Source organism: Nothobranchius furzeri, chromosome 9 (genome assembly GCF_043380555.1).
Source record: "Nothobranchius furzeri strain GRZ-AD chromosome 9, NfurGRZ-RIMD1, whole genome shotgun sequence".
In the NCBI taxonomy this organism is placed as follows: domain Eukaryota; kingdom Metazoa; phylum Chordata; class Actinopteri; order Cyprinodontiformes; family Nothobranchiidae; genus Nothobranchius; species Nothobranchius furzeri.
The window spans coordinates 61,965,823-61,986,946 of NC_091749.1; the positions used below are offsets into that span (position 1 = coordinate 61,965,823).

Sequence of the window (21,124 nt, forward strand, 5' to 3'; positions counted from 1 at the left end):
TCTGCAGGTGCTATGAAGGAGCTAGTCTTTTTATTGAGGGTGCTATGAAGGAAGTGGTCATGCGTACCTATTGTTCTCTAAAACACCTTCAACACTAGCAGATACACAAAACCTCAACAACACCTGAAACAATCATTAATATTAGGGATGCACCGATGGATCTGCATTTGATCCCAATCGGCCGATAGCGCCCCTATCGGTTTTGATTGGAGTTTTCAAAATAGATCAAAGCAGACCGATCAGACCATTTTAGATTAGGTTACATTTCCTTTATTCCCAGATTATGTAGTTTGTAGCACTCATTATAATGTTGTAGAAAATTTCTGGCCAATCCACGTGATCGGTATTGGTGATCAGCATTCTTTGATATCGGTATCGGCGATCAGCATTCTTTGATATCGGTATCGGTGATCAGCATTCTTTGATATCGGTATCGGTGATCAGCATTCTTTGATATCGGTATCTGTGATTGGCAGCAAAAAACCTGATCGGTGCATCCCTAATTAATATACATCATAAACATATGAACAATCGCTGACTTTTCCATGAAATCATAAACACATACAGCCACACAGAAAACCATCTAGAGTGTTGCAAAGGTTAGCTAACGTTAGTGTTAGCATTTCCAGCGGCAAAACCCTCGACTGCTGCAGCGGTTGAGGGTTGACTCTCTTCATCCAGATCCGTAGGTTTTTGTTGGTCTGAGATCACTTCCAAAGATTCATTCATTTCTGACTGAACCCGTGGAAATGTGGGCAACAAAATCCGATCCATTTTACCACTAGCTCTACCTTTCACTCGTTCATAGGTGGAAAATGAGGTCAAAGGTTAACATCAGTTTCCTGTTTTGGTTTAAGTTTTTACTATCTATATGATAATTTACTGATTATTTTTGTTTTGTATGTTAAATATTATCACATCCACACGTTAAATTAAAATTAAATTGTAAAAATTAAAAAATCTAATATTTACTTGGGGGTGCAATGACTAATCCAGGGGTAGCTATAACGCCCCCCTGGCGCCGCCACTGATCCCTTGAGGTCCACGTGGCAGGGGTGAGGTGGTGCTCACCCCTGCCACGTGGACCCAAGGGATAAACCATCAACCCTGCTCAATGGTCAATTTTCCTCGCGGGGTCACCATTGAAGACAATGGGAGGTTTAAATAAAATAGGAATCAAGCCTGAAAATAAAACAGTTTGAAAAGGAGTAGAAATAATCTAATGTTTATTAAATCATATCTCCTATTGGCTCATCTTACACACACACACACACACACACACACACACACACACACACACACACACACACACACGTATTTATACAGATAAGTAGATGACCTAATCCCACACACTAAATCATGTTTAATGGGCAGTTAACCACATCAGCAGCAGTATGCCATCAGATCCCCACTGGGTGCTCTATTGCATCCATGTACTTTTATAATATAGATTTTTTTTTACTATCTTTTTTTTTTTAAGGATTTACATTCATACAGCATTTTGTGTCCTCATCTGTACTGTTCCAAGAGTTCGAAACCACAGAATGTATATTTTTAAATGTAGGTCTCCCTTTAAAGCTGCAATAGCAAATGTGCAAAACAAGCTAGCTTTTAAACGCAAGAAGAAGAAAAAATAAAAACCACATTCGCAGAACTCTCACCCCTCCAGTTGGCTATCATTCCTAGGCCACACACCCCTGATATGCCAGAGGAAACAAGAGAGTGTTAAACACCAGTCGCAGTTTTCTCGGTCCAAATGTCTTGTTGTCTGTGACTCCAAATGGTGTTTTTCTTTTTGGGACTCTGGTGTTTTGTCCTAAAGTTGAAGTGGTAGCAGCCGACTGTTTCTCCTTCTCTGATATTACTGAGCGGAGAACCTCTGACCCCAGTGCTGTTCTGTTGCTAAATGCACAACCGTGTAATGAACTGAGGACCCAGGTAGATGTGGAAGTACGGTGGTTTGGTGAGACAGACAACCAGATGGTGCAATCATTGGTTTTGGACTGCGCCGTGTTATTGGCTGAGGTTTTTAGACAAATAAAGGAGAGGCTGACCGATATGGGTTTTTTAAGGCGGATGCCGATACAGATTTTTAAAGAGTTTTGTTGCCGACAGCCGATATCTAAAGCCAATTATTAAGGCTGATATATGTACATTTTAACAGCACATTGATTGTGAAAGACAACTGAACACTCACTGTGTGCAATATAAATTAAATAAGTCAATAAGTGTCTTAATATTTATTGAACTTCAAATATGAAACAAACTCTAAACAAAAAAACTGTGTGCTGGGGTCCTTCAGGTCCTTTCCTCAGTCTAGTACTGGAGGAAGTTGGCCACACGGGTGCCTGATTTATTTATTTATTTTTAATCAGCTTTTTAAAATAATTTCAGGCCGATGGCCAATATAGAGAAAATTTACTGTAATGGCCCGATATATCAGTCGACCTCTAAAATAAAGTCCCATTAGTCATCATCACACACTTATGAAATTAGTGTTTGATCCATCCTCGTGGGGAGCAGCGAGCTGCAGCAGTGGCAGTGCTTAGGAACTGTTTGGTGGTGTGACCTCCTAATCCAACCCCTTAATGCCGAGTGTCAAGCAGGGAGGCACTGGGTCCCATTTTAAACCCTCTCAGGCTCAAAATAAGTTTTGATAAAAGGATGAACAACTAAGTCCTTCAGGGGTACTTCTTAGTATAAAAATGCTCATGAAGTACGTATGTGCACACGTCACCCCTCTGTTCATTGAGCTCCACTGGCTACCGCTAGCAGCACGCAACAAATTCAAATTGCTAACACTAGCATACAAAGTCCGAGATGGTACGGCTCCCATCTACCTGAATCCTCTTGCAAAGGCTTACGTCTCGGCCCGGCCGCTCCGATCATCACAGGATCGTCGGCTAGCAGTGCCTACACCACGCTCAGGACCATCCAGGCTCTTCTCATGCATCGCTCCACAAATGTGGAATGACCTTCCAAGCACTACCAGAACAGCGGCTTCCTTTTCAATTTTCAAGAAACTCCTGAAGACCCTGCTCTTCAGAGAGCATCTTCTTAACTAGCGCCTTCCCTGCACCCATCCCCCCTCTCTACCGTCCACTCCTTTGTTTCCTCCTCTCCATGACTGATGTCAAGTTGTTGCTATTGTTGTTGTTAGCCTCAAGGGCAACATGCCGATTATCACTTGTAAGTCGCTTTGGACAAAAGCATCTGCTAAATATATAAACATAAACATAAACATAAACATGTGGAGTAACCAGGTAGGTAGGTTTTAACGTTGCAAATCTGCAACGCCTGCCTCCAGGGGGTTAAAGGGGGATTTGAAGCCTGATCTCCCAGTCCCAGGAGAGACACTAATATCACTAGGCCACTGAGAAGGTGCAAAAAAAAAGCACTTCATCATGATTGTTTTCCTCTTTTTTTAATCTCCACATAATTTTTATATTTATACTATGTTAAATGGTAAATGGCCTGTATTTGATATAGCGCCTTCTAGAGTCCTAGAACCCCCCAAGGCGCTTTACAACACAATCAGTCATTCACACACTGGTGGGGATGAGCTACGATGTAGCCACAGCTGCCCTGGGGCGCACTGACAGAGGCGAGGCTGCCGAGCACTGGCGCCACCGGTCCCTCCGACCACCACCAGCAGGCAATGTGGGTGAAGTGTCTTGCCCAAGGACACAGCGACAGCGACAGACTGAGTGGGACTCGAACCTGCAACCTTCCGATTACAGGGCGCCGTCGCCCCAACGAAGTTAGAACGTTGTTAAGAGGCACGAAAAAATATGCTGGACTAGCTTGTTTTGCACATTAGCCTTTGTAGCTTTAGCAATGTATTAATATTATTATTATTTTAAATACATTTTATAATTGATTGATTAAAATGTTTTTTTTTTGTAATTTTCTTAATACAACAAGAGTAAAGTCACAGCTTATTTTTAGTACTTATCATACAGTTCCAGTATTTACCGGCTGTTTCTGATGTCGGGATCCTCCTGGTTGTACAAACACTTGACTGACATTTCTGCCTAATCGAGCCTTTGAACAACCTCACCACTGTCCAAACATCTCAGTCATCAATACACAAACCAGGAGCACAAAATACAGATAAGAAATTCACAACAGACAATAGTAACATTTCTTTATCCCTCTGCAGTAAATGGGCCCATTCAGAGTTTCACTGAAAGTTTTCCATCTTTTATCAGGTTTTCACACTTTCCACTACCTTTGCGTGTTTTATCCATACACATAAAATATAACCACATTGGTTTGTGACTACTTTTGATTATACATGCCAATATCGACACACTAACTAGCCACATGCTAATCACTGACCTCTTCAACCCTGTTTCATGGCTGATCTGAACACAGATTAACAGTTCTAAGCCTGAGTTTACACCTGAGTGGTCTGATCTCAGCCACCTCTCTGCATGCAGACATGTGTAGGACTGACAGGTAACCCACAAACTAGACAACATCGGGAACAGTGAAGCTTTTGTTAAGTCATGAATAGGATTAACTGGATCCATATTCAGACAAGAGCATTCTGCTGATTCATCTCTGCTCCTTTTAGTGTTGAGTTCTGTTTTAGAACAGATGCAATGTGAGAGAAGCAAAGCAGCACGATAAAATCAAAGTCCGCACAGATCTAAGTTGATTCTGTATAGAGAAGCCCCCCCCCCCCCCCAAAAAAAAAAAAACAGATAGTTTACACAACTCTGCAGTCATGCCAATTGCAGATCTGAGTTCAGATTCCTACAGAAATGTGGATAAAAGTGTCCTAGAGCATCTTAGCTCGACTCAGTCCAGAGGATTTCTGTGTTTAGGGCTGCTAACCAAACTTTTTAGTGTTGGGTCTGAATGGGGCCTGCCCTCGATGCAATGAAATAGACTTGTGTTCTCAGTGATTGAGACATTCAAGATGAGTTTGTGACAGAAGTTTTCTAATTAGCTCAAAGAACCTTCCTGCAACTCCAGTAAAGCATCATTCAGGTTCTGTTTTCACTTCATCATTCAGTTTTGTTTTGTTTTGAATCTGCAGGGAGATGAGGAAGCCCGGTTGGGATTACCAATCAGTCCCTTCATGGACCGCTCCTCCCCGCATCTGGCCAAGCTCCAGGAGTCCTTCATCACCCATATCGTGGGACCACTGTGCAACTCCTACGATGCCGCCGGTCTTCTTCCAGGCCAGTGGATTAATGAAGCAGAGTCAGATGAGGATGAAGACGAGGAGCAGGTGGAAACAGATGAAGAGGAAGAGGAGGATGAGCTAGAGGATGACCTGGCATCAGGTCAGATTTTTCATCTTCTCTTACCATGCTGCAGGTTGTACTCACCCTGCCTGACCCAGAGGGTCTTTGTGATTGGTTGCCACCATTTATAACGTTCTGAAATGCAACTTACCTTAACCAAAACCGATTCAGCAAATTTTATGGCAATTCATGTTTTTGACATTCTCCAAAAAATTTTCCCATGACTGTGATTGCAGATAGGAAGATATATTTTTTGCAGTTTTTCAGAATTACCTAGTTTAAACCAATAGACACCAGTGTTAACTTTTGTTTTTATTATTTAATTTGTTTTCATTTTAGTCTCATTTTAGTCGACTAAAATCAATCATTCATTTTCAACGTCTGTAAAGGAAATGTTAGCTACACCTAGGGATGGGTACATTTGACATTTGAATCGATCCGGTACTAATTACCGGTACCTACGAATCGATACCGGTACTTAACGGTACCAATTTTCGATACTTTTGAGTGTTTATTATTTTAATTCTCGTTTATAATTAAATATATATTTTTCTCAATATATAACAATATTTGATAAATATCCAATCCAATCCAATTTTATTTATAAAGCGCATTCACAAGGCATTACAACCAAACAAGGCGCTGTACACTAAAAATGTTGGTTAATTAAACCGGCGTTATACAAACATGTCGAACACAGATAAAATATAAAAAGGAAATACAACAAAATTCCCAAAAATAACAGCTCAAAATCAATAAGACACAGGGTGAATAAAAATTAGAAAAAACATTTTAAAAAGAACCTCAATAGTACGGAAGTCGATAATTGTGGAGTCCATTTTTAAACAGTGCAGATGTAAGTGAGGTCCATAATTATGTTGTATAAGCTAGGTTGAAGTAGTGAGTTTTCAGGCGTGATTTAAAAATGCTAGCTGTTGGTGCTTGCCTCACTAGCAGTGGTAATGTGTTCCACAGCTTTGGTGCAAATATCACGATAAATAACATACAACTGTTTGTATTTTAACATCACCCTTGTAGTTTTATAAGCTGATAATTAAACTGAAGCAAACATCTTTACTGTGAACTAAATTTACTGTGTATCTTCATTCCTTTTGCCATCTTTTTTCATTTGATTTTTCCTACTGGGAAGTTAGAATTTCCGAGGAGAAAGGGAACGCACCATTAGCTGAAAACAATGGTAGCAATGGAAGCTAACATATCAAGCTAACAATACCTTAAACAGTTTATTTAGCTGCTGGAGCAGATTAAAACGATGCCTCACACTTAGATCGTCACTGGTTTCGTCTTCACCCGTCACATTTGTGAAGCCAAACTTTAGAGTGCATTCATGTTGTTCTAGTCGGAAATTCGGAGTTCCGAGGAGAAAGCGAACGCACCATTAGCGAAACGGAAGCTAACATATCAAGCTAATTATATTTACCTACCGGAGCAGATTAAGATGAGGATGTCTCACTTAGATAGTTGTCGCTGGTTTCATCATCCAGTTACCCATCACATTTAGTGAAGTGGACCCAAGCTTTAGCCTGCGTTCTCTCTACCATGCTGCTCTGTTTACAACTGGTTCACAGCAAGCAACGACAAAACGCTCTTGCGCATGCGCAGCTGTCTTGGCAAGTTCTCGTTATGATGGACGGGTACCGAAACGAGGCACCGTTTGAAATGACGTGAATCGGTGCTCGGTCGGTACTATGGAATTCGGTAGGTACCTTAAAAAGTACCGAATTCGGTACCCATCCCTAGCTACACCTACTTGAAAGTGTAAAGAAATAAGAAAATCACATTTTACACTTTGGATCAATAAAACTCTTAATTATTAATTGTTTTAATACTAAAAAATAGTGATGCACCAATATGAAATTTTTTGGGCCGATACTGATATCCGATATTAAGATCACTGTTATGGCTGATAACCGATATTTGCCGATACCGATATACTGACATTAATGCTTCTAAAATCAGCAGATTTTGTATAGAAATAAATTATTAAAGCTGAATTTACATTATTAACACACACATTTACGCTTCTGAGATTATTTCATTCACTGTTCACATGACTAAACAAATACACATTGTCACGAGCGCAGGTAAGGTGAGCGGAGGTGAGGATCCAATCGCAAGGGAAAAAGGCAGGCAGGCAAGAATGATTATAAAGAAGGGTCCTTAATGGGGAGCACATGAGACAGTGAAACAGTGATCCGACAAGACAAACAGGAACGAGAGAGTTTAAATACAGGAGGAACTGGGACCTTGGGTGATTGGGAGATGAGAGGTAGGTGGGAGTAATTAACATTGACACAGGCCTGAACAGAATGGGGAGACAGGACAGGTTGTAACAGTACCCCCCCCCTAAAGGGCGGCACCGGACGCCCAACGCAGGCCAAGACGGAGTCTGGGGGGCCGGAGTCTGGGGCACAGGAGGTGACCCCGGAGTCTGGGGGTGCCGGCGTCTTGGGCACATGAGGCGAGGGCAGGGCCGGTGGTGACTGCACAGACTGGAGTGGAGGCGGAGCCGCTGCAGGTGCAGACTGGAGTAGAGGCGGAGCCGCCGACTTGGCGGGAACCGCCGGACCTGGCGCCGACTTGGCGGGAGGCGCTGGACCTGGCACTGACTTGATTGGAGGCGCTGGACCTAGCGCTGACTTGAGCCTCTTGGACAGGCTGGGCCGGGGGCGGAGCCACTTGAACAGGCTGGGCCAGAGGCGGTGCCGTTGACGGTAGTGGAGGTGGTGCCGCTGACTGGATCGGTGGCGGTGCCGCTGCCGCTGACTGGACTGGGAGACCTGTCCTTAATGGGGAGCACATGAGACAGCGAAACAATAATTCGACAAGACAAACAGGAACGAGAGGATTTAAATACAGGAGGAGCTGGGACCTTGGGTGATTGGGAGACGAGAGGCAGGTGGGAGTAATTAACATTGACACAGGCCTGTACAGAATGGGGAGACAGGACAGGTTGTGACACACATCATCCCCTCACCCTCCGAAACAGGCAAACAAATGGAGACAAGATGAAAAAAATATCGGTTATTAATATCAGCCTAGTTTTATTTATCAAATCAATTTCCCTCTGGGATTAATAAAGTATTTTTGAATTGAATTGAATTGAAACCGATACCGATATGTTGAAAAAATAACTAATATCAGCCGATACCGATATTGATGCCGATATACAGTATTGTCCATCCCTACTAATAATTAATGGAAAATACCTAAATGAAGACTGAAAGTTTGAAATTGTGTCTCAGTATTAATAAAGTAAACAAATCTGTATAATGTGCAGTAATATTTGTAAACCTGACAGGAAATGACATCATACCATCGAAACATTTAAAGGGGTCACTTTAGTAATGTGAGGAGGTAAGAAATGTTTTCAGGTGTATTAATTAGTTTTCTTTGCATAATTTACCATAGTAGGCTGCCTGGACGTATTATTTTTATTTTTTTGCTAAAACACTGAGCACTGATCATTTCGGCCGTAGCAGCGTCACGGGAAAAACCCCCAATAAAACAACCAAATGCGCAGCTCCGTGAGTTCATTTCGGCTGCAGCAACCCACTCCTCACCTTCCCCCACCCTCGCCAACGCTCGCTGCCACCATCGTGACGCTTTTAAGACCAGAGGAAACCCCGGATCGACACATCTAACGCCTTTCCTCCTAGCCGTGGACATTTCTCATTTTGGACATAAATTGTTCAACTGTTCAACTGTTCAGCTTGTTCAAATAGCGGCTGCCTCTGGACTCTGATTGGTTCTTTTCTCGTCTAGTTCCACCTTTTCTATATGCTGATTGGTCCTTTTGTCCTTTCCTCCCATCTTTCCCATTTTCTGATTGGGTTTTCATCCTTTTCGTTGTCATCGTTTATTCGTCGACGAAAATGTCGGATCAGAGCGCCTCCTGATTTTTATCTATATAAATGATCGTTTTTTTTTTTCCTTACCTTACCATACCACCTTTATTTATATAGCACTTTAAAAACACAGCCATACGGCTGACCTAAGTGCTGAACAGTCGCACAATAATAGAGATAAAAAACATAAAACAGTACTATAAAATACAGCCAACAATAAAAAAAAAAGACAAGCCGATAAAAAAGTACCAATAAATTCTTACAATGGATGATAAAATAAGAGTAGTAAAAGCCAAACTAACAGCTAACTGTTAGAAGCAAGGGTAAAATAGTGTGTCTTTAGTCTAGACTTAAAATCTGCCAAGGTGGATGCCAGTTGAACTGTGACTGGATGATCGTCGCACAGTTTAGGACCCGCAACAGAGAAAGCTCTTTGTCCACATGATTTGTAACACGCTTTCGGGACCTCGAGGAGCAACAGGCTGGAGGACCTGAGTGTGCGACCGGGAGTATAAATTGAAAGAAGGTCAGATAAATACACGGGGGCAAGACCATGGAGGGATTTGAAAACAAAAACTAGCATTTTATATTGGACCCTGAAAGTGATGGGCAGCCATTGAAGGGATTTGAGAACTGGTGTTATATGCTGGCGCCTGTCAGTACGTGTTAGGAATCTAGCAGCTGCGTTTTGAACGAGCTGAAGTCAGGCATGGGTTGACTTATTGACACCCAGCAAAACTGCATTTGAGTAGTCGAGCCTAGATGTGATGAAGACATGAACAACTGATTCCAAATGTTTTCTAGATAAAACAGCTCTTAATTTGGACAGATGGCAGAGTTGGAAAAAACAAGATTTTACAGTGGCATTGACCTGGGCGTCCATCCTTAGAGATGAATCCATCTTCACACCCAGGTTTGTCACAACGGTTTTTAGATTTTGAGAAATAGATGAAAGATCTGGGGTTTGGAATGAGCTAGATCTGACCGGATTAAACAGGATCAGTTCAGTCTTGGAATCATTGAGATGCAGAAAATTTGTGGCCAGCCAACATTTCACATCACTAGGCAGTGTATGTCCTTCTTTCAATATTCGTCATAATTTTGTTTTTATTGAAGATGCTTTTTTTGATGTTTTAGTTTCACTTTCGTCTGCAAAAATTAGTTACTTACAGGAAAAAAAAGATTTAGTCAAAGAAAATTAACAGTGATAGGCACATTGTAAATTGGTTCAAAACTTTGTTCTGGTGATAAATGATCCTTTTTTTTAATGGTGCTTTTTTTTTATCTTGAGCAGGACTTTAGTTTGTAGTAGTTTGCTTCATAAACAAAGCTGATAAACTTTTAACTTACACAATGAGTCACTACCAGATAAAGGTTGGTCTTAGTTTAACCTCTTTTCATCAATAACACTCTACATTTAATGACACAACCTATCTTTCTTGTATCTGCCACTATTTTAAGCTTCTTTTTCCATTATCTTTTCTGGTCAGCTCACCAGAGCTGCGAGGGTCAGAAGTTGCGTCAATGGAATATTTTCGTTCTCCATTGCAGGAAGGACGAAAAGTCGCCGCAGGTTGTTCAGCTGCATCATGCAGCACCTGACAGAAAACCACAAGGTGTGGAAGAAGATCATCGAAGAGGAGGACAAGAGCAAAGAGCTCGGCAAACAGCAGCTGTCGGACAGCTTGCCCGCCTCCTCGTCAGATGACATCCAGGTCATCCAGGAGGAAGAGGAGGGAGAGGAGCGTCAGTAGCAGCGGGACAGAGGGAACGATAGAAAAAGAAAAGAAGTAGCTGCAGGAGGACACGAGTTCTTCTACCATTTGCCTTTTACTGATAGAGACAGCTAATAAATGCACATAAAACATACTCTACTCTCACTCTCACACACACACACACACACACACACACACACACACACACACACACACACTAAGAAATTCACTGTGCAGACACTCAAACGCTTAAGCAGTCACATCTTTTGGAGAAACAAAAAGGCCTTACTACTGTGAGCGGATCCTTACTGCGACGGTGGGGGGCCCACCCCTATGCACTTTCACCCCGCAGAGTCGAGTGCACCAGAACTCTGTGTGTGTGTGTGTGTGTGTGTGTGTGTGTGTGTGTGTGTGTGTGTGTGTGTGTGTGTGTGTGTGTGTGTGTGTGTGTGTGTGTGTGTGTGTGTGTGTGTGTGTGTGTGTGTGTGTGTGTGTGTGTGTGTGTGTGTGTGTGTGTGTGGAGAGGGGTGCAGAAGAAGAGTGAGGATGGGGTCCAGCATTAACTATTTTTCCCCTCCATCGTGAACGAATTGACTGCGATGCTGCCTTGAATGCAAAGCGCTTAAAACGGTAACACCTCCCTTAGGTACAAAAACTGTTTCCTGTTTATTTAAGACAACAAACGAAAGGTGGAGGAGATGCCCTGATAGTGTTCGACAGCCTTTACCAAAGCGAACAGTTCGAGTGTGGACAGACAACGGGGCTGGAAGCGTTTCAGCCTCTGACGTATTCATGACGTGCCTGTCGGAGTCCGCGTCGGCCCAAGAGCCTCGGCTCGTGAAGAAGGTTCCTCTCCTTCGCTGGTGACACGAAACACTGTATCTGACTCAGTCACAGAGACGATTTTTGAAATGTCGACTGATTTATAGCATTATATCAGCATCATTTTGGATGCTTTTATTCATGTGCACCACCAGTCTTTTGATTTTTTTTTCTCTAACTCTGTTTTTTTTGAGTGTGTGAATGTCTTTGGCAGGAATGTGAGGAGAGAGCGTGAGCAGGGAGAAAGAGAGCACATTTTAAAACTTTTGTATGGCGCGCGCGCGCGCGTGTGTGTGTGTGTGTGTGTGTGTGTGTGTGTGTGTGTGTGTGTGTGTCATTTTAGTGATTTTGAATCAGTTAAAATGTCCTCTGGTGTTTGATGTTGCATTCAGATCAGGAGTGCTGACTCAGTGAACGGATTCTTCATGTTCCTTTTTGACTACGAGTATTTTTTAAAGGTTACTCAGGACTCACAGAAAAAAGTTGGATAATTAGTTTGCAAGAGTTTGACATTAATATAAAAATACACTTTTACGATTATTAAAGGGAAAAATTGGGGGGGGGGGGTAGTTTTTAATGTCTTAGATGAACAACTTGACTAAAAATTGAAGCAGCCTGTAATCCTTACACCGTTTGGGGGAAATATTTTTACAACCTCACTGGTGAGCAGATTTCCGCAACTGTCAGCAGGATATGTTCAGAAATGCACATCTGACTTTTATTTTCCTTTTAAGAGTTTTGTCCAAATCCACAAGCCGGCCAGTGTGAGAAGAAGGGACGCAGGGTTTCATGTCACTTTGGTTTTATTTTTAAAGACTTATATATTCTATTATGTATCACGAGGAGGTTACGGCCTAAAAGCTCTCTACTTTTATCTGTTCAAACTCTTGGCATTCCAGTAGAATAAGATGTTCCCTGAAAGGGAAGGCAGAAGTGTCGCCTACTTCTTTTTATCTCCTTATGAAATCTTAATCTGTGCTGAAAATGTTAAGCAAGCGGTGTAAATCAAGTCATATTTAAAGAGAAAATAGATAAAGATGTGCACATTTTAATACCAAACGAGTGTTTAGCCACTGTACAAAAGAGTATGTGCATATAAATATATATATTTTTGAAATAATCAAATGAATGCATCTGTTTTCTACACGCAGTTGACATGTTGTACATCCTGTAATTAGCTTTGTTTTTTCAGAGTGTTTTATCTCTTTTATCCAGATGTGAAAGTGAGTGTGTGTGTGTGTGTGTGGGGGGGGGGGGGGGGGGTGGCTGTTTTTCCCCATTCGTTTTCAGCCTCCCCGCCCCTGTTCTGTATCATAACCACTCTCGTCTCCTCCATTGACCCGTTGTATCACTGTTGAATCACTCGACCGGGCTAGTGCCAAACCTACATCCTGTAATATGTGTGTGCTGCTGTGTGGTAATGTTTCTCCAGCAGCGGTGGCGTGAGTTGGACTCGGGTTAGAGCCACACACATCCTGACCTACCTGTCATCAATTTTCTCTCATGGGCTCAAGCTGGATCATAAAGCCTCCATAACTCCTGACTTGACACACAGCGGCTCATTAAGTTGTATATGCCTTCACGGTGTCCTCTGATGATTGTGCCATAAATACATCTATGAACAGTTGTTACCCTTATGTAGCATCAGTATACGTACGTTTGTCTAATGTAACCATTCACCCTTGTCTACGGTGTGGGGGGAAAACACGTTTTTGTTGTTATTTATAGATGTCATAAAACACCATCCCTAAAAGTAACCAGCTGTTCTCATGGGTTCCTTTTCTTTTTTGGTGTTTTTGTGTCTGTGACATACACAGTTTTTGTTGATGCTCGTTGTGACCATGCCACCTCCAAAAAGAATAACAAAAAGAATCAAAAGCACCTCTTTTTGACTTGCTTTCAAGAAAATGTGAGCGTGCACGAAGTTTGGGGGCTTGTCATTTAGACAAATATACACAACGCTCAAGTTCACCCCCGAACGGAAACCTGTTTGGATGAAGTAATAACGCATGAGTTTTATTTTAATTGTTGCAAACTCTGTTTAAAAAGTTGTCAAACCAACCCTTGGTGCTTAAAGCCAAACTATGCAACTTTTTCATGTTTTAAGATTGTTTTTGAGCCAGTATGTGCTAAAATGACTCTTTCCGGGTTAATGAAATGTCACTCAGACCCCACCGCCCTTTGTGGCCAGAATATGGTACTTGCTCCCTGCTGGTGGAAGGAGCTATGGGGTGGAGCTGACGTGGTGGAGCAACAGTCTACTTCCAGCACATTTCCTGCATGTTTTAGGTAATTAGCACAGCTGATTTGTTTGATTGAGTTATGAATCACTCCTGTAGACACTAGTAAAGGCTGGGGAGACATTTCAGCAGTTAGATTAAGGTGTTAAGAAGACCGACTCACACTGAGGAGATACGTTTAATTTTCTGTATAACCACAGTGAATGAACAACAGACACTAGGGGGTGCTAAAAGCAAGAAAAACTGCCTACTATTCCTTTAATGTCTAAAACAATAAAGAATAATAGAGTGCAGTTTTTGGAGTGACCACTGGTGGGAAGCAGGTAATTCCCAAAAGCTGCATTTAAAACTGGATTTAATCAGCTTTCCAAAAAAAAAAAAGCTGATAAATGTGTTAAAGTAAAAAGCTTCTGACGCTGATTCCACAAAACCAAACTTTAAGGTTTCCTGCAGCCTTTCAGAAATCATCGAATAAGCAACCATGTTTGGCTTGCAAAGCTGAGTTTTCATTCATGAAGGAGACAACCATGTAGATGTGGTGCGCTGCACACAGAATGTGTGTTGAGTATCTCCCGTTTTAAATACCACAGCTGCTGGCTGTGCAGCTGTCATCACCTTATCACAGCCTCAGGCCTCAGAACCATTTAACCCTTTCTTAACATTGGGGAGTTACTGCCTCGCTTCCAGCAGACATTTCACTTTACCCCACCAGCATTTAGTGAAAGGGGCTTCAGATTTCTGGCTGCTTTATTAAGTTAATATATTTATTTTAAACTCCTAGCGTCAAAGTTTTTAATGTTGAGTTTGAAAGCAGCTTAAAAATGAGAAGATTAGGTCTCAGCAAATGTTTTGTTTAACGATTCTGAAGCGCTGTCCTTAATCAAACTGATGGTCAGTTCTCACTCACTTGTGCAATTCATGACAGATGAATGGATTTTTTAAGTTCACACCTTGATGTTTCTCACCAAAGTGCAGTCTACTTATTTCCTTCACATCCCAAACATCAGTGTTCTCTACTAGAAATGCACCGATATGAAATATTTGGGCCGATACCAACATCTGATATTAATATCGCTGTTATGGCCGATAACCAATAATTGCCAATACCTTTATAAATATACACATCCTGACATTTATGCTTCTGAAATCATCAGAATTTGTCTCTTCTTCCGCCTATCCGGGTCGCAGGGGAAGCATCCCAACTAGGGAGTTCCAGACCGTCCTCTCCCTGGCCAGCTCCACCAGCTCCTCCGGCAGGACCCCAAGGCGTTCCTGGGCCAGTTCGATGTACTTTCTCCAACGTGTCCTGGGTTGACCAGTAAGAACTGGTGTCCTGCCGGCAGGACATGTCTGAAACACCTTCCTGGGGAGGCGTCCAGGAAGCATCCTAACAAGATGCCCAAACCACCGCAACTGACTCCTCTCGATAGATCAGGTTTCGTATAGACGGAAAATTAAGCAAGCTGAAATTTTGAATGTCTTACTTTATTTCTATGTGTGTGTGTGTGTGTGTGTGTGTGTGTGTGTGTGTGTGTGTGTGTGTGTGTGTGTGTGTGTGTGTTTATTATATTCACACACCACACACATTTTTGCTTCTGAGATGATTAAATGGCTGTATTTGATATAGCGCCTTCTAGAGTCCTGGAACTCCCCAAGGCGCTTTACAACACAATCAGTCATTCACACCCTGGTGATGATGAGCTACAATGTAGCCACAGCTGTCCTGGGGCGCACTGGCAGAGATGTCTGCCAAACGCTGGCGCCACCGGTCCCTCTGACCACCATCAGCAGGCAAGGTGGGTTAAGTGTCTTGCCTGAGGACACAACAGCAACAGACTGAGCGGGGCTCGAACCTGCAACCTTCTGATCACAGGACGAGCACTTAACTCCTGTGCCACCATCACTGTCACATGACTAACCACTTACACATCATCACCCCCTCACCGTCTGAAACAGATAAACAAAAATACTGGTTGTTATTATCAGCCCAGTTTTAATTATCAAACCAATACAGATATGTTTAAAAAATGACTAAACATGGCGGATACCGATATTGATGCCGGTATATTGCCCATCCCTATTTTCAACCATCATGAACTTAATTTAAAGATTGAATATGGAACTCGAACACCAAAGCGACATCTAGTGTGTGAGGTTGAACAGTTTCCATCCGTCGGGATCCCAGGTTTGCTGTGAAATTTTTTATTTGGGCCCATCTGTTGTAGGCTTCATCTAAACTCACTCTGATTTTACGTTTTTTATGGTCGCTCCTCTCCTGAGAAGGATAACAACTTCTTCTGGACTCAGAAGCCGCTGCTTGACTTACCAAGTCCGCCATTTTCCACAGCGCCAAGCTCGCTGTGCAGAGCCGACTTTTTGCAACACGCAATGGTACCTTTTATTAGATGTAAACATAAACTGTGTTGTGCTGTCAAAAGAAATATTTAAAATTTTTTAATTAAATTATAGCGTTTAAAGGAAATACCGTACCTTCAGTCTGCACACCTATAACGCCCCATGGAGGTATTATTTAAAAAAAAAAAGCTTTTTATGAAATTGTTTTGTTTTCAACCTTTAAGTTAAAGTTATGACTAATACGTTCCTTCTGCCATCAATAGAAGTTGGTTCCTGAGGAACGTTCCTGTCAGTTCTGCATCAGAACAACTGGAATAATAATAATGTTAAAAATAATATTTTAGCAACCAAGAATAATACATTTGACATTTTTCCACATTTAAGAGGCAGACATTTCACCAGTGTCGCTACATCTGCAAATAATAATAATAATAATAATAATAATAATAATAATAATAATAAGCAAGTACTCAGAAACATAATACTTTATGAATACACAGGAAAACCACTTTACACAATCAGTATTGCAAAAACAGACAAACACTACAAACAAATGTACAAATGTCAGTACTGAGGAGCACCGCCTTGCAGTAACCAGTCTGTTTCCAGAAGTCCATCTGGGTTGCATTTGCTTTCTAAGAGAAAGATTTTCCAAACAGCACCATCCCTGGAGAAGGGGTCAGAGTCAGTCTCGATGATGTATGTCTTGGCTCGTCTCCAGCTCCCGACACACATTGTTCAGAACTTTCTTGGAAAGTCTGCTTGTCCCACTTTGCTTAAAATGCACAGCAAGAACTGGTGTCCTTTATCTCCCCAGAGCTGACCAACAACAGCGGGGCTATGAACCACCTTAGGTGCACATCCTGTAAATCATTGACCTAAGCCATCACCATGGCGCCAAGGTTAACAGGTATTTCATTTTCTGGGTGCAGGAGCTCAGGGAACCAGATCAATAGCCTGCTTGCATTCCCAGGATGTCCTTTCACCACCCGTTGCCTCCTCTGTTTAACAATACTGTGCAAATATGCATATTGCTCACTAAAAATCAGTATTAGTTGCATAACCAGCTTGCAGAGGGGCATCTGTGTCACTAAAGATTCCTTGAAAAGACTATTGCACAAGCCATACTAACAGCCAGCGTTCCTACTTGTGATAAGGAGTGTCTCCAGCACAGGAAAGTTTCTGCTGCCTGCGGACAGCACAAATGGAGTAAGGTTTGGGCTGTAAGGTCATTCCTAGTTTGGGAGTGACTGTCGGAACAGCTCCTGGAGGGAATTGGAGATGAAATCTCTGCAGTACTGTGGTGAAAAACAGGAACATCTCCATCCGGGCCAACTGTTCGCCCACGCAGTGTCGCCTCCCTGGAAGGAGAAAATTGGTTCATTACTGCTTCCTCATTTACGCATCAACCTAATTATGCTTAACCCTCCCACTGTCTTTATGGGTGACTCCGCGAGGAAAGTTGACCACGTGGCAGGGGTAAGGTGGTGCTCACCCCTGCCAAGTGGACCCAAGGGATAAACCATCAACCCTGCTCAATCTTCAACTTTCCTCATGGGGTTACACCCATTAGGACAGTGGGGGGGGGGGGGGGGGGGGGGGTGTTAAATAATGAGAACGTATCTGGCAAAAGCATACACAACTGAGAGGAGGGGAAAAAATCAAAGTGATGCATGTCAACTAAAATTATTTTCCAAATTTGTAATTGACAAAAGGAAACCTCCCATAAGATGACACGTTTGCTTCCCCAAAATAAATCCTGACTAACATCATCTGTAAAGGAAGGGCTTTCTCTTGACCTCTTTTGACCCACCCACAGATAACACAGAGACACAAACCTAGAGAGAACGGAAGGAAGGCCTCACGCCTCACAAAGTTCCCACTGCTGTCCAGAAACCTCTCCGGTGAGAAAACGGCAGGATCGCTCCAGTACTTCTCATCAAAGTGCACTGAGTAGAGGTTTGTGATCACCATAGTGCCTTTGGGGATGGTGTACCCGTTGACTACTGCGTCCTGGGAGGTGGCACGGAAAATACCAAGAGGCACAATGTTGCAGAAGCGAAGGACCTCGTGCAGAACTGCCTCCACGTAGGGCATCTTATGCTTGTCCCCCAATGAGGGTGGCCTCCCATTGGACAGCACACTGTCAATCTCCCTGTGCACCCTCTCTTTGTAAAGGAAAACAAAAGCAATCAGTTGTAACTTTATAGAACCATTTGGACAACTTATCTCTTTCACGTAATTAAATGGATGATGCATCAGCTTGTCCTTACCTTGGATATTAGGGTACAATGCCATGTACAGCATAGCCCAGCGCAGGGTGTTGGTTGTGGTCTCTGTGCCGGCGATGATGAGCTCACCCACTGAATAGATGAGGTTCTCATGGGAATAAGAGGAATTGGGGTTCCCTGCACTTTGCTCCAACTCATCCAAATAGGCATCAACATAGTGACGTGGCATGTGAGGCACCCTGCCGTGTGAGAATGTCTTTATGGCCTCCTGCAGAAAGTCATACACCTTTGCAGCATTGCGGAACAGCTTTTGATGCTTTCCAAATGGCAAATATTCGATCCAAGGGAAGGCGTTGTACAGGAGAGCCCAGCCGCTGACCGCCAACTCCACGTTCTCACTGAAGATCTCAATCATGTGCTGGAAGTTGCTGTCATCGTAGGTGAAGCGCTGCCCAAAGATGATCAGGTTGGTTATATTCGACACCGCGTTGGTGACGAGGTGTTTGGGGTTGAAGGGTTTACCCTTGTGTTTGTCCATGGCATCGACGAAGAACATGGACTCCTCTGTGATACGCTTTTCGAACAGCCTCTGGCTGCTGCCGTAGTATCGGAAAGAGTTGCAAGCCAGTCTGCGATGTTCATTCCACCCTTTCCCATATTTGCAATTAAGGAGCCCTTAGGATTGTGAAGAAAAGCACAAATTTAAACATTTAGAGCCTTTTTCACTTTTTAATATTCTGTTTTGTAAACAGGATAAAATGTAAAGATTAAACATCATCTTACCACCCATTTTGGTCATTTTCTTGAATAAAGGTAATGATGGGCGATCAGCAAACACTTCGCTCTGATGATAGAGACACTCCTTGACACAGTCGTACCCATTCAGTACCACAGTCATGATGCCTCCGAGGTCCAGACTGAAAATCTGAAAGGTAATAAAAGTCTCATTGAGACATCTGTCATATATACTTATCCGGTTAGTTACTTACAACCCAACAGTTTGCTTGTTGCATCTGTAGAAACATTTAAACAATCTATCCTACAAAGTCCTGTGCAAAATTCTAGATCTATCCCTTATTTTTTGCTACAAATGAGTCGGAGAAACAAACTTTTTGTTACTTTTGTAATCCACTCAACCCTAATCTATGCCAAATGCAAAGGATGGCCTTGACAATTCATTTCTCAAATTGCATCTAGAGGCACTTTGTTCCAAGCAGCTTGTCACAAAAATGCAGTTTCTTAGAATTTATGTAGCTAAATCTATAAAGTAACAGTATGAAAATTAAATGTTTTATTTATTTATTTATTTCAATTTCTTAAAGACTCGATTTTCAGACCAAGATGATTTATTTTTATTGTCAACTTTCTACATTTTTAAACCCTGGACAATCAAGCTTGGGTGCAAGGAGTGGACAGTGAGATTTTTGCACAACTGCATCTGTTTTCCATTTATTTTAGTAAAACTCGTGTTACCAGGAGTCTGTGGCTGCAAGATTCATGCTCTTGGGAGGAGATTTTTATTTCTGGGATCCCCTGATTTGTCCGTTTTTTCCCTCCAATCAAATGCTGCACCTCGCCAGCAAAAGATCTAGTGTCCATTGTTCGTTTTTATCCTAACTGGGTGTGCGCGAGCGCACGGTCCGGTGCAGCCGCTCTTTTAAGAAGAGCGCATCTCCGGTAAAAAGAGCGCTTACCCGTCCGTGAACTTCGCTTTGCCTCTTGAGGAAGACGTGCGGCTCGGTGGCGAGAGAGTAAATGTTTCCTATGATGGGGATGGGAGATGGACCAGGAGGAAACCCTAGAGGTCTTCTCTGCTTCACGAGCTGGCGAACCAGCATGAAGGCGAGGAGCGCGATGGCCAGACAGGCCAGCGCGAGCAGAGCCTCCGCTCTGGACACCGGCATCAGAGACCGAGACTTGAGTGAAACCATCTCTACTAAAACTCCTCTGCCCTGCTGACAAAGTCCCAACCGACTCCGGTTTCTCCTCTGAGGAAGTGAAGCACATGTATCATCTTGCTTATAGTCTATCCCCCGCCTCTAAGCCCAAGATTGGCCAGAAAGACAGAGTCAACTGCTGGTGAACTTTGTTCAGGCTCTCTGTCGATACCCCTGCTCATTTTAGTAATTATTAGGTTGGCTTTTGGCTAATTTCAATTACCATGAAAGCTGTCAGCAAACATTTAAAGCTTCTGGTAGGTCCTGGAAATCATTTGGGTCTTAGAAGTCATGAAACGCATCAATAAGTTGGCCGAGATGCGTGCGTAATGGATGAGGACAACTTTAAATCCATCACAGAAAAAAGAACTGTGTGCCAGAACAGTTGCATTAGGGTTAAAAACGAGACACAAACAGTTTCAGTCTGTTTTTTGTTTGATGAACCAAAACTTGACAAAAGTCCTTAAAGATTAATAATAAAGATTAACAATAAGAGGCTGATTTAAATCTCAGATAGTTGATATTGTTGCTGACTTGCAAGAGAAAAGAAAACAACTAAGCAACTTTCATGCAATAAATCAAAGACCCAAATGATCGCTTCAGATTTCTTCTTTAATAAATGATTACTTAGCATTATATGAAAATCTTTAAAAGGTAAAGTATTTAAAAATAAACAAGAATCAGGATATTTTATGCG

The 21,124-nt window shown here is 42.4% G+C and overlaps 2 protein-coding genes across 3 annotated transcripts in view; one reads left to right on the forward strand and one right to left on the reverse strand.

Moving 5' to 3' along the window:
- The window catches only part of pde3b (phosphodiesterase 3B), an 81,529-nt gene extending 68,108 nt beyond the window's left edge, over nt 1-13,421 (forward strand). For both annotated transcript variants that reach the window (XM_015953315.3, XM_054732040.2), the window contains exons 15-16: nt 5,048-5,297; nt 10,679-13,421. In XM_015953315.3, the coding sequence (XP_015808801.1) occupies nt 5,048-5,297; nt 10,679-10,881 (453 nt within the window). In that variant the 3' untranslated portion in view covers nt 10,882-13,421. The remainder of the gene's footprint in view (nt 1-5,047; nt 5,298-10,678) is intronic.
- A 3,308-nt stretch (nt 13,422-16,729) lies between these two features.
- Nucleotides 16,730-20,509, reverse strand: cyp2r1 (cytochrome P450, family 2, subfamily R, polypeptide 1). Its single transcript, XM_015953103.3, has 5 exons — nt 20,185-20,509; nt 19,274-19,415; nt 18,533-19,165; nt 18,098-18,427; nt 16,730-17,620 (listed from the first exon to the last, which is right to left on the reverse strand). The coding sequence occupies exons 1-5, from the start codon at nt 20,419-20,421 to the stop codon at nt 17,403-17,405; spliced, it is 1,560 nt and encodes a 519-aa protein (XP_015808589.3). The 5' UTR covers nt 20,422-20,509; the 3' UTR covers nt 16,730-17,402.
- Nucleotides 20,510-21,124: the final 615 nt, after the last annotated feature.

Coding starts and splice junctions, on each gene's coding strand:
- cyp2r1 (XM_015953103.3), bottom strand. CDS start 20,421: ATGGTTTCACTCAAGTCTCGGTCTCTGATGCCGGTGTCCAGAGCGGAG. Junction 19,166..19,273: donor GAAAATGACCAAAATGGGTG/GTAAGATGATGT, acceptor CACAATCCTAAG/GGCTCCTTAATTGCAAATAT. Junction 17,621..18,097: donor CTTCCTTCCGTTCTCTCTAG/GTTTGTGTCTCT, acceptor TTCTCCTTCCAG/GGAGGCGACACTGCGTGGGC.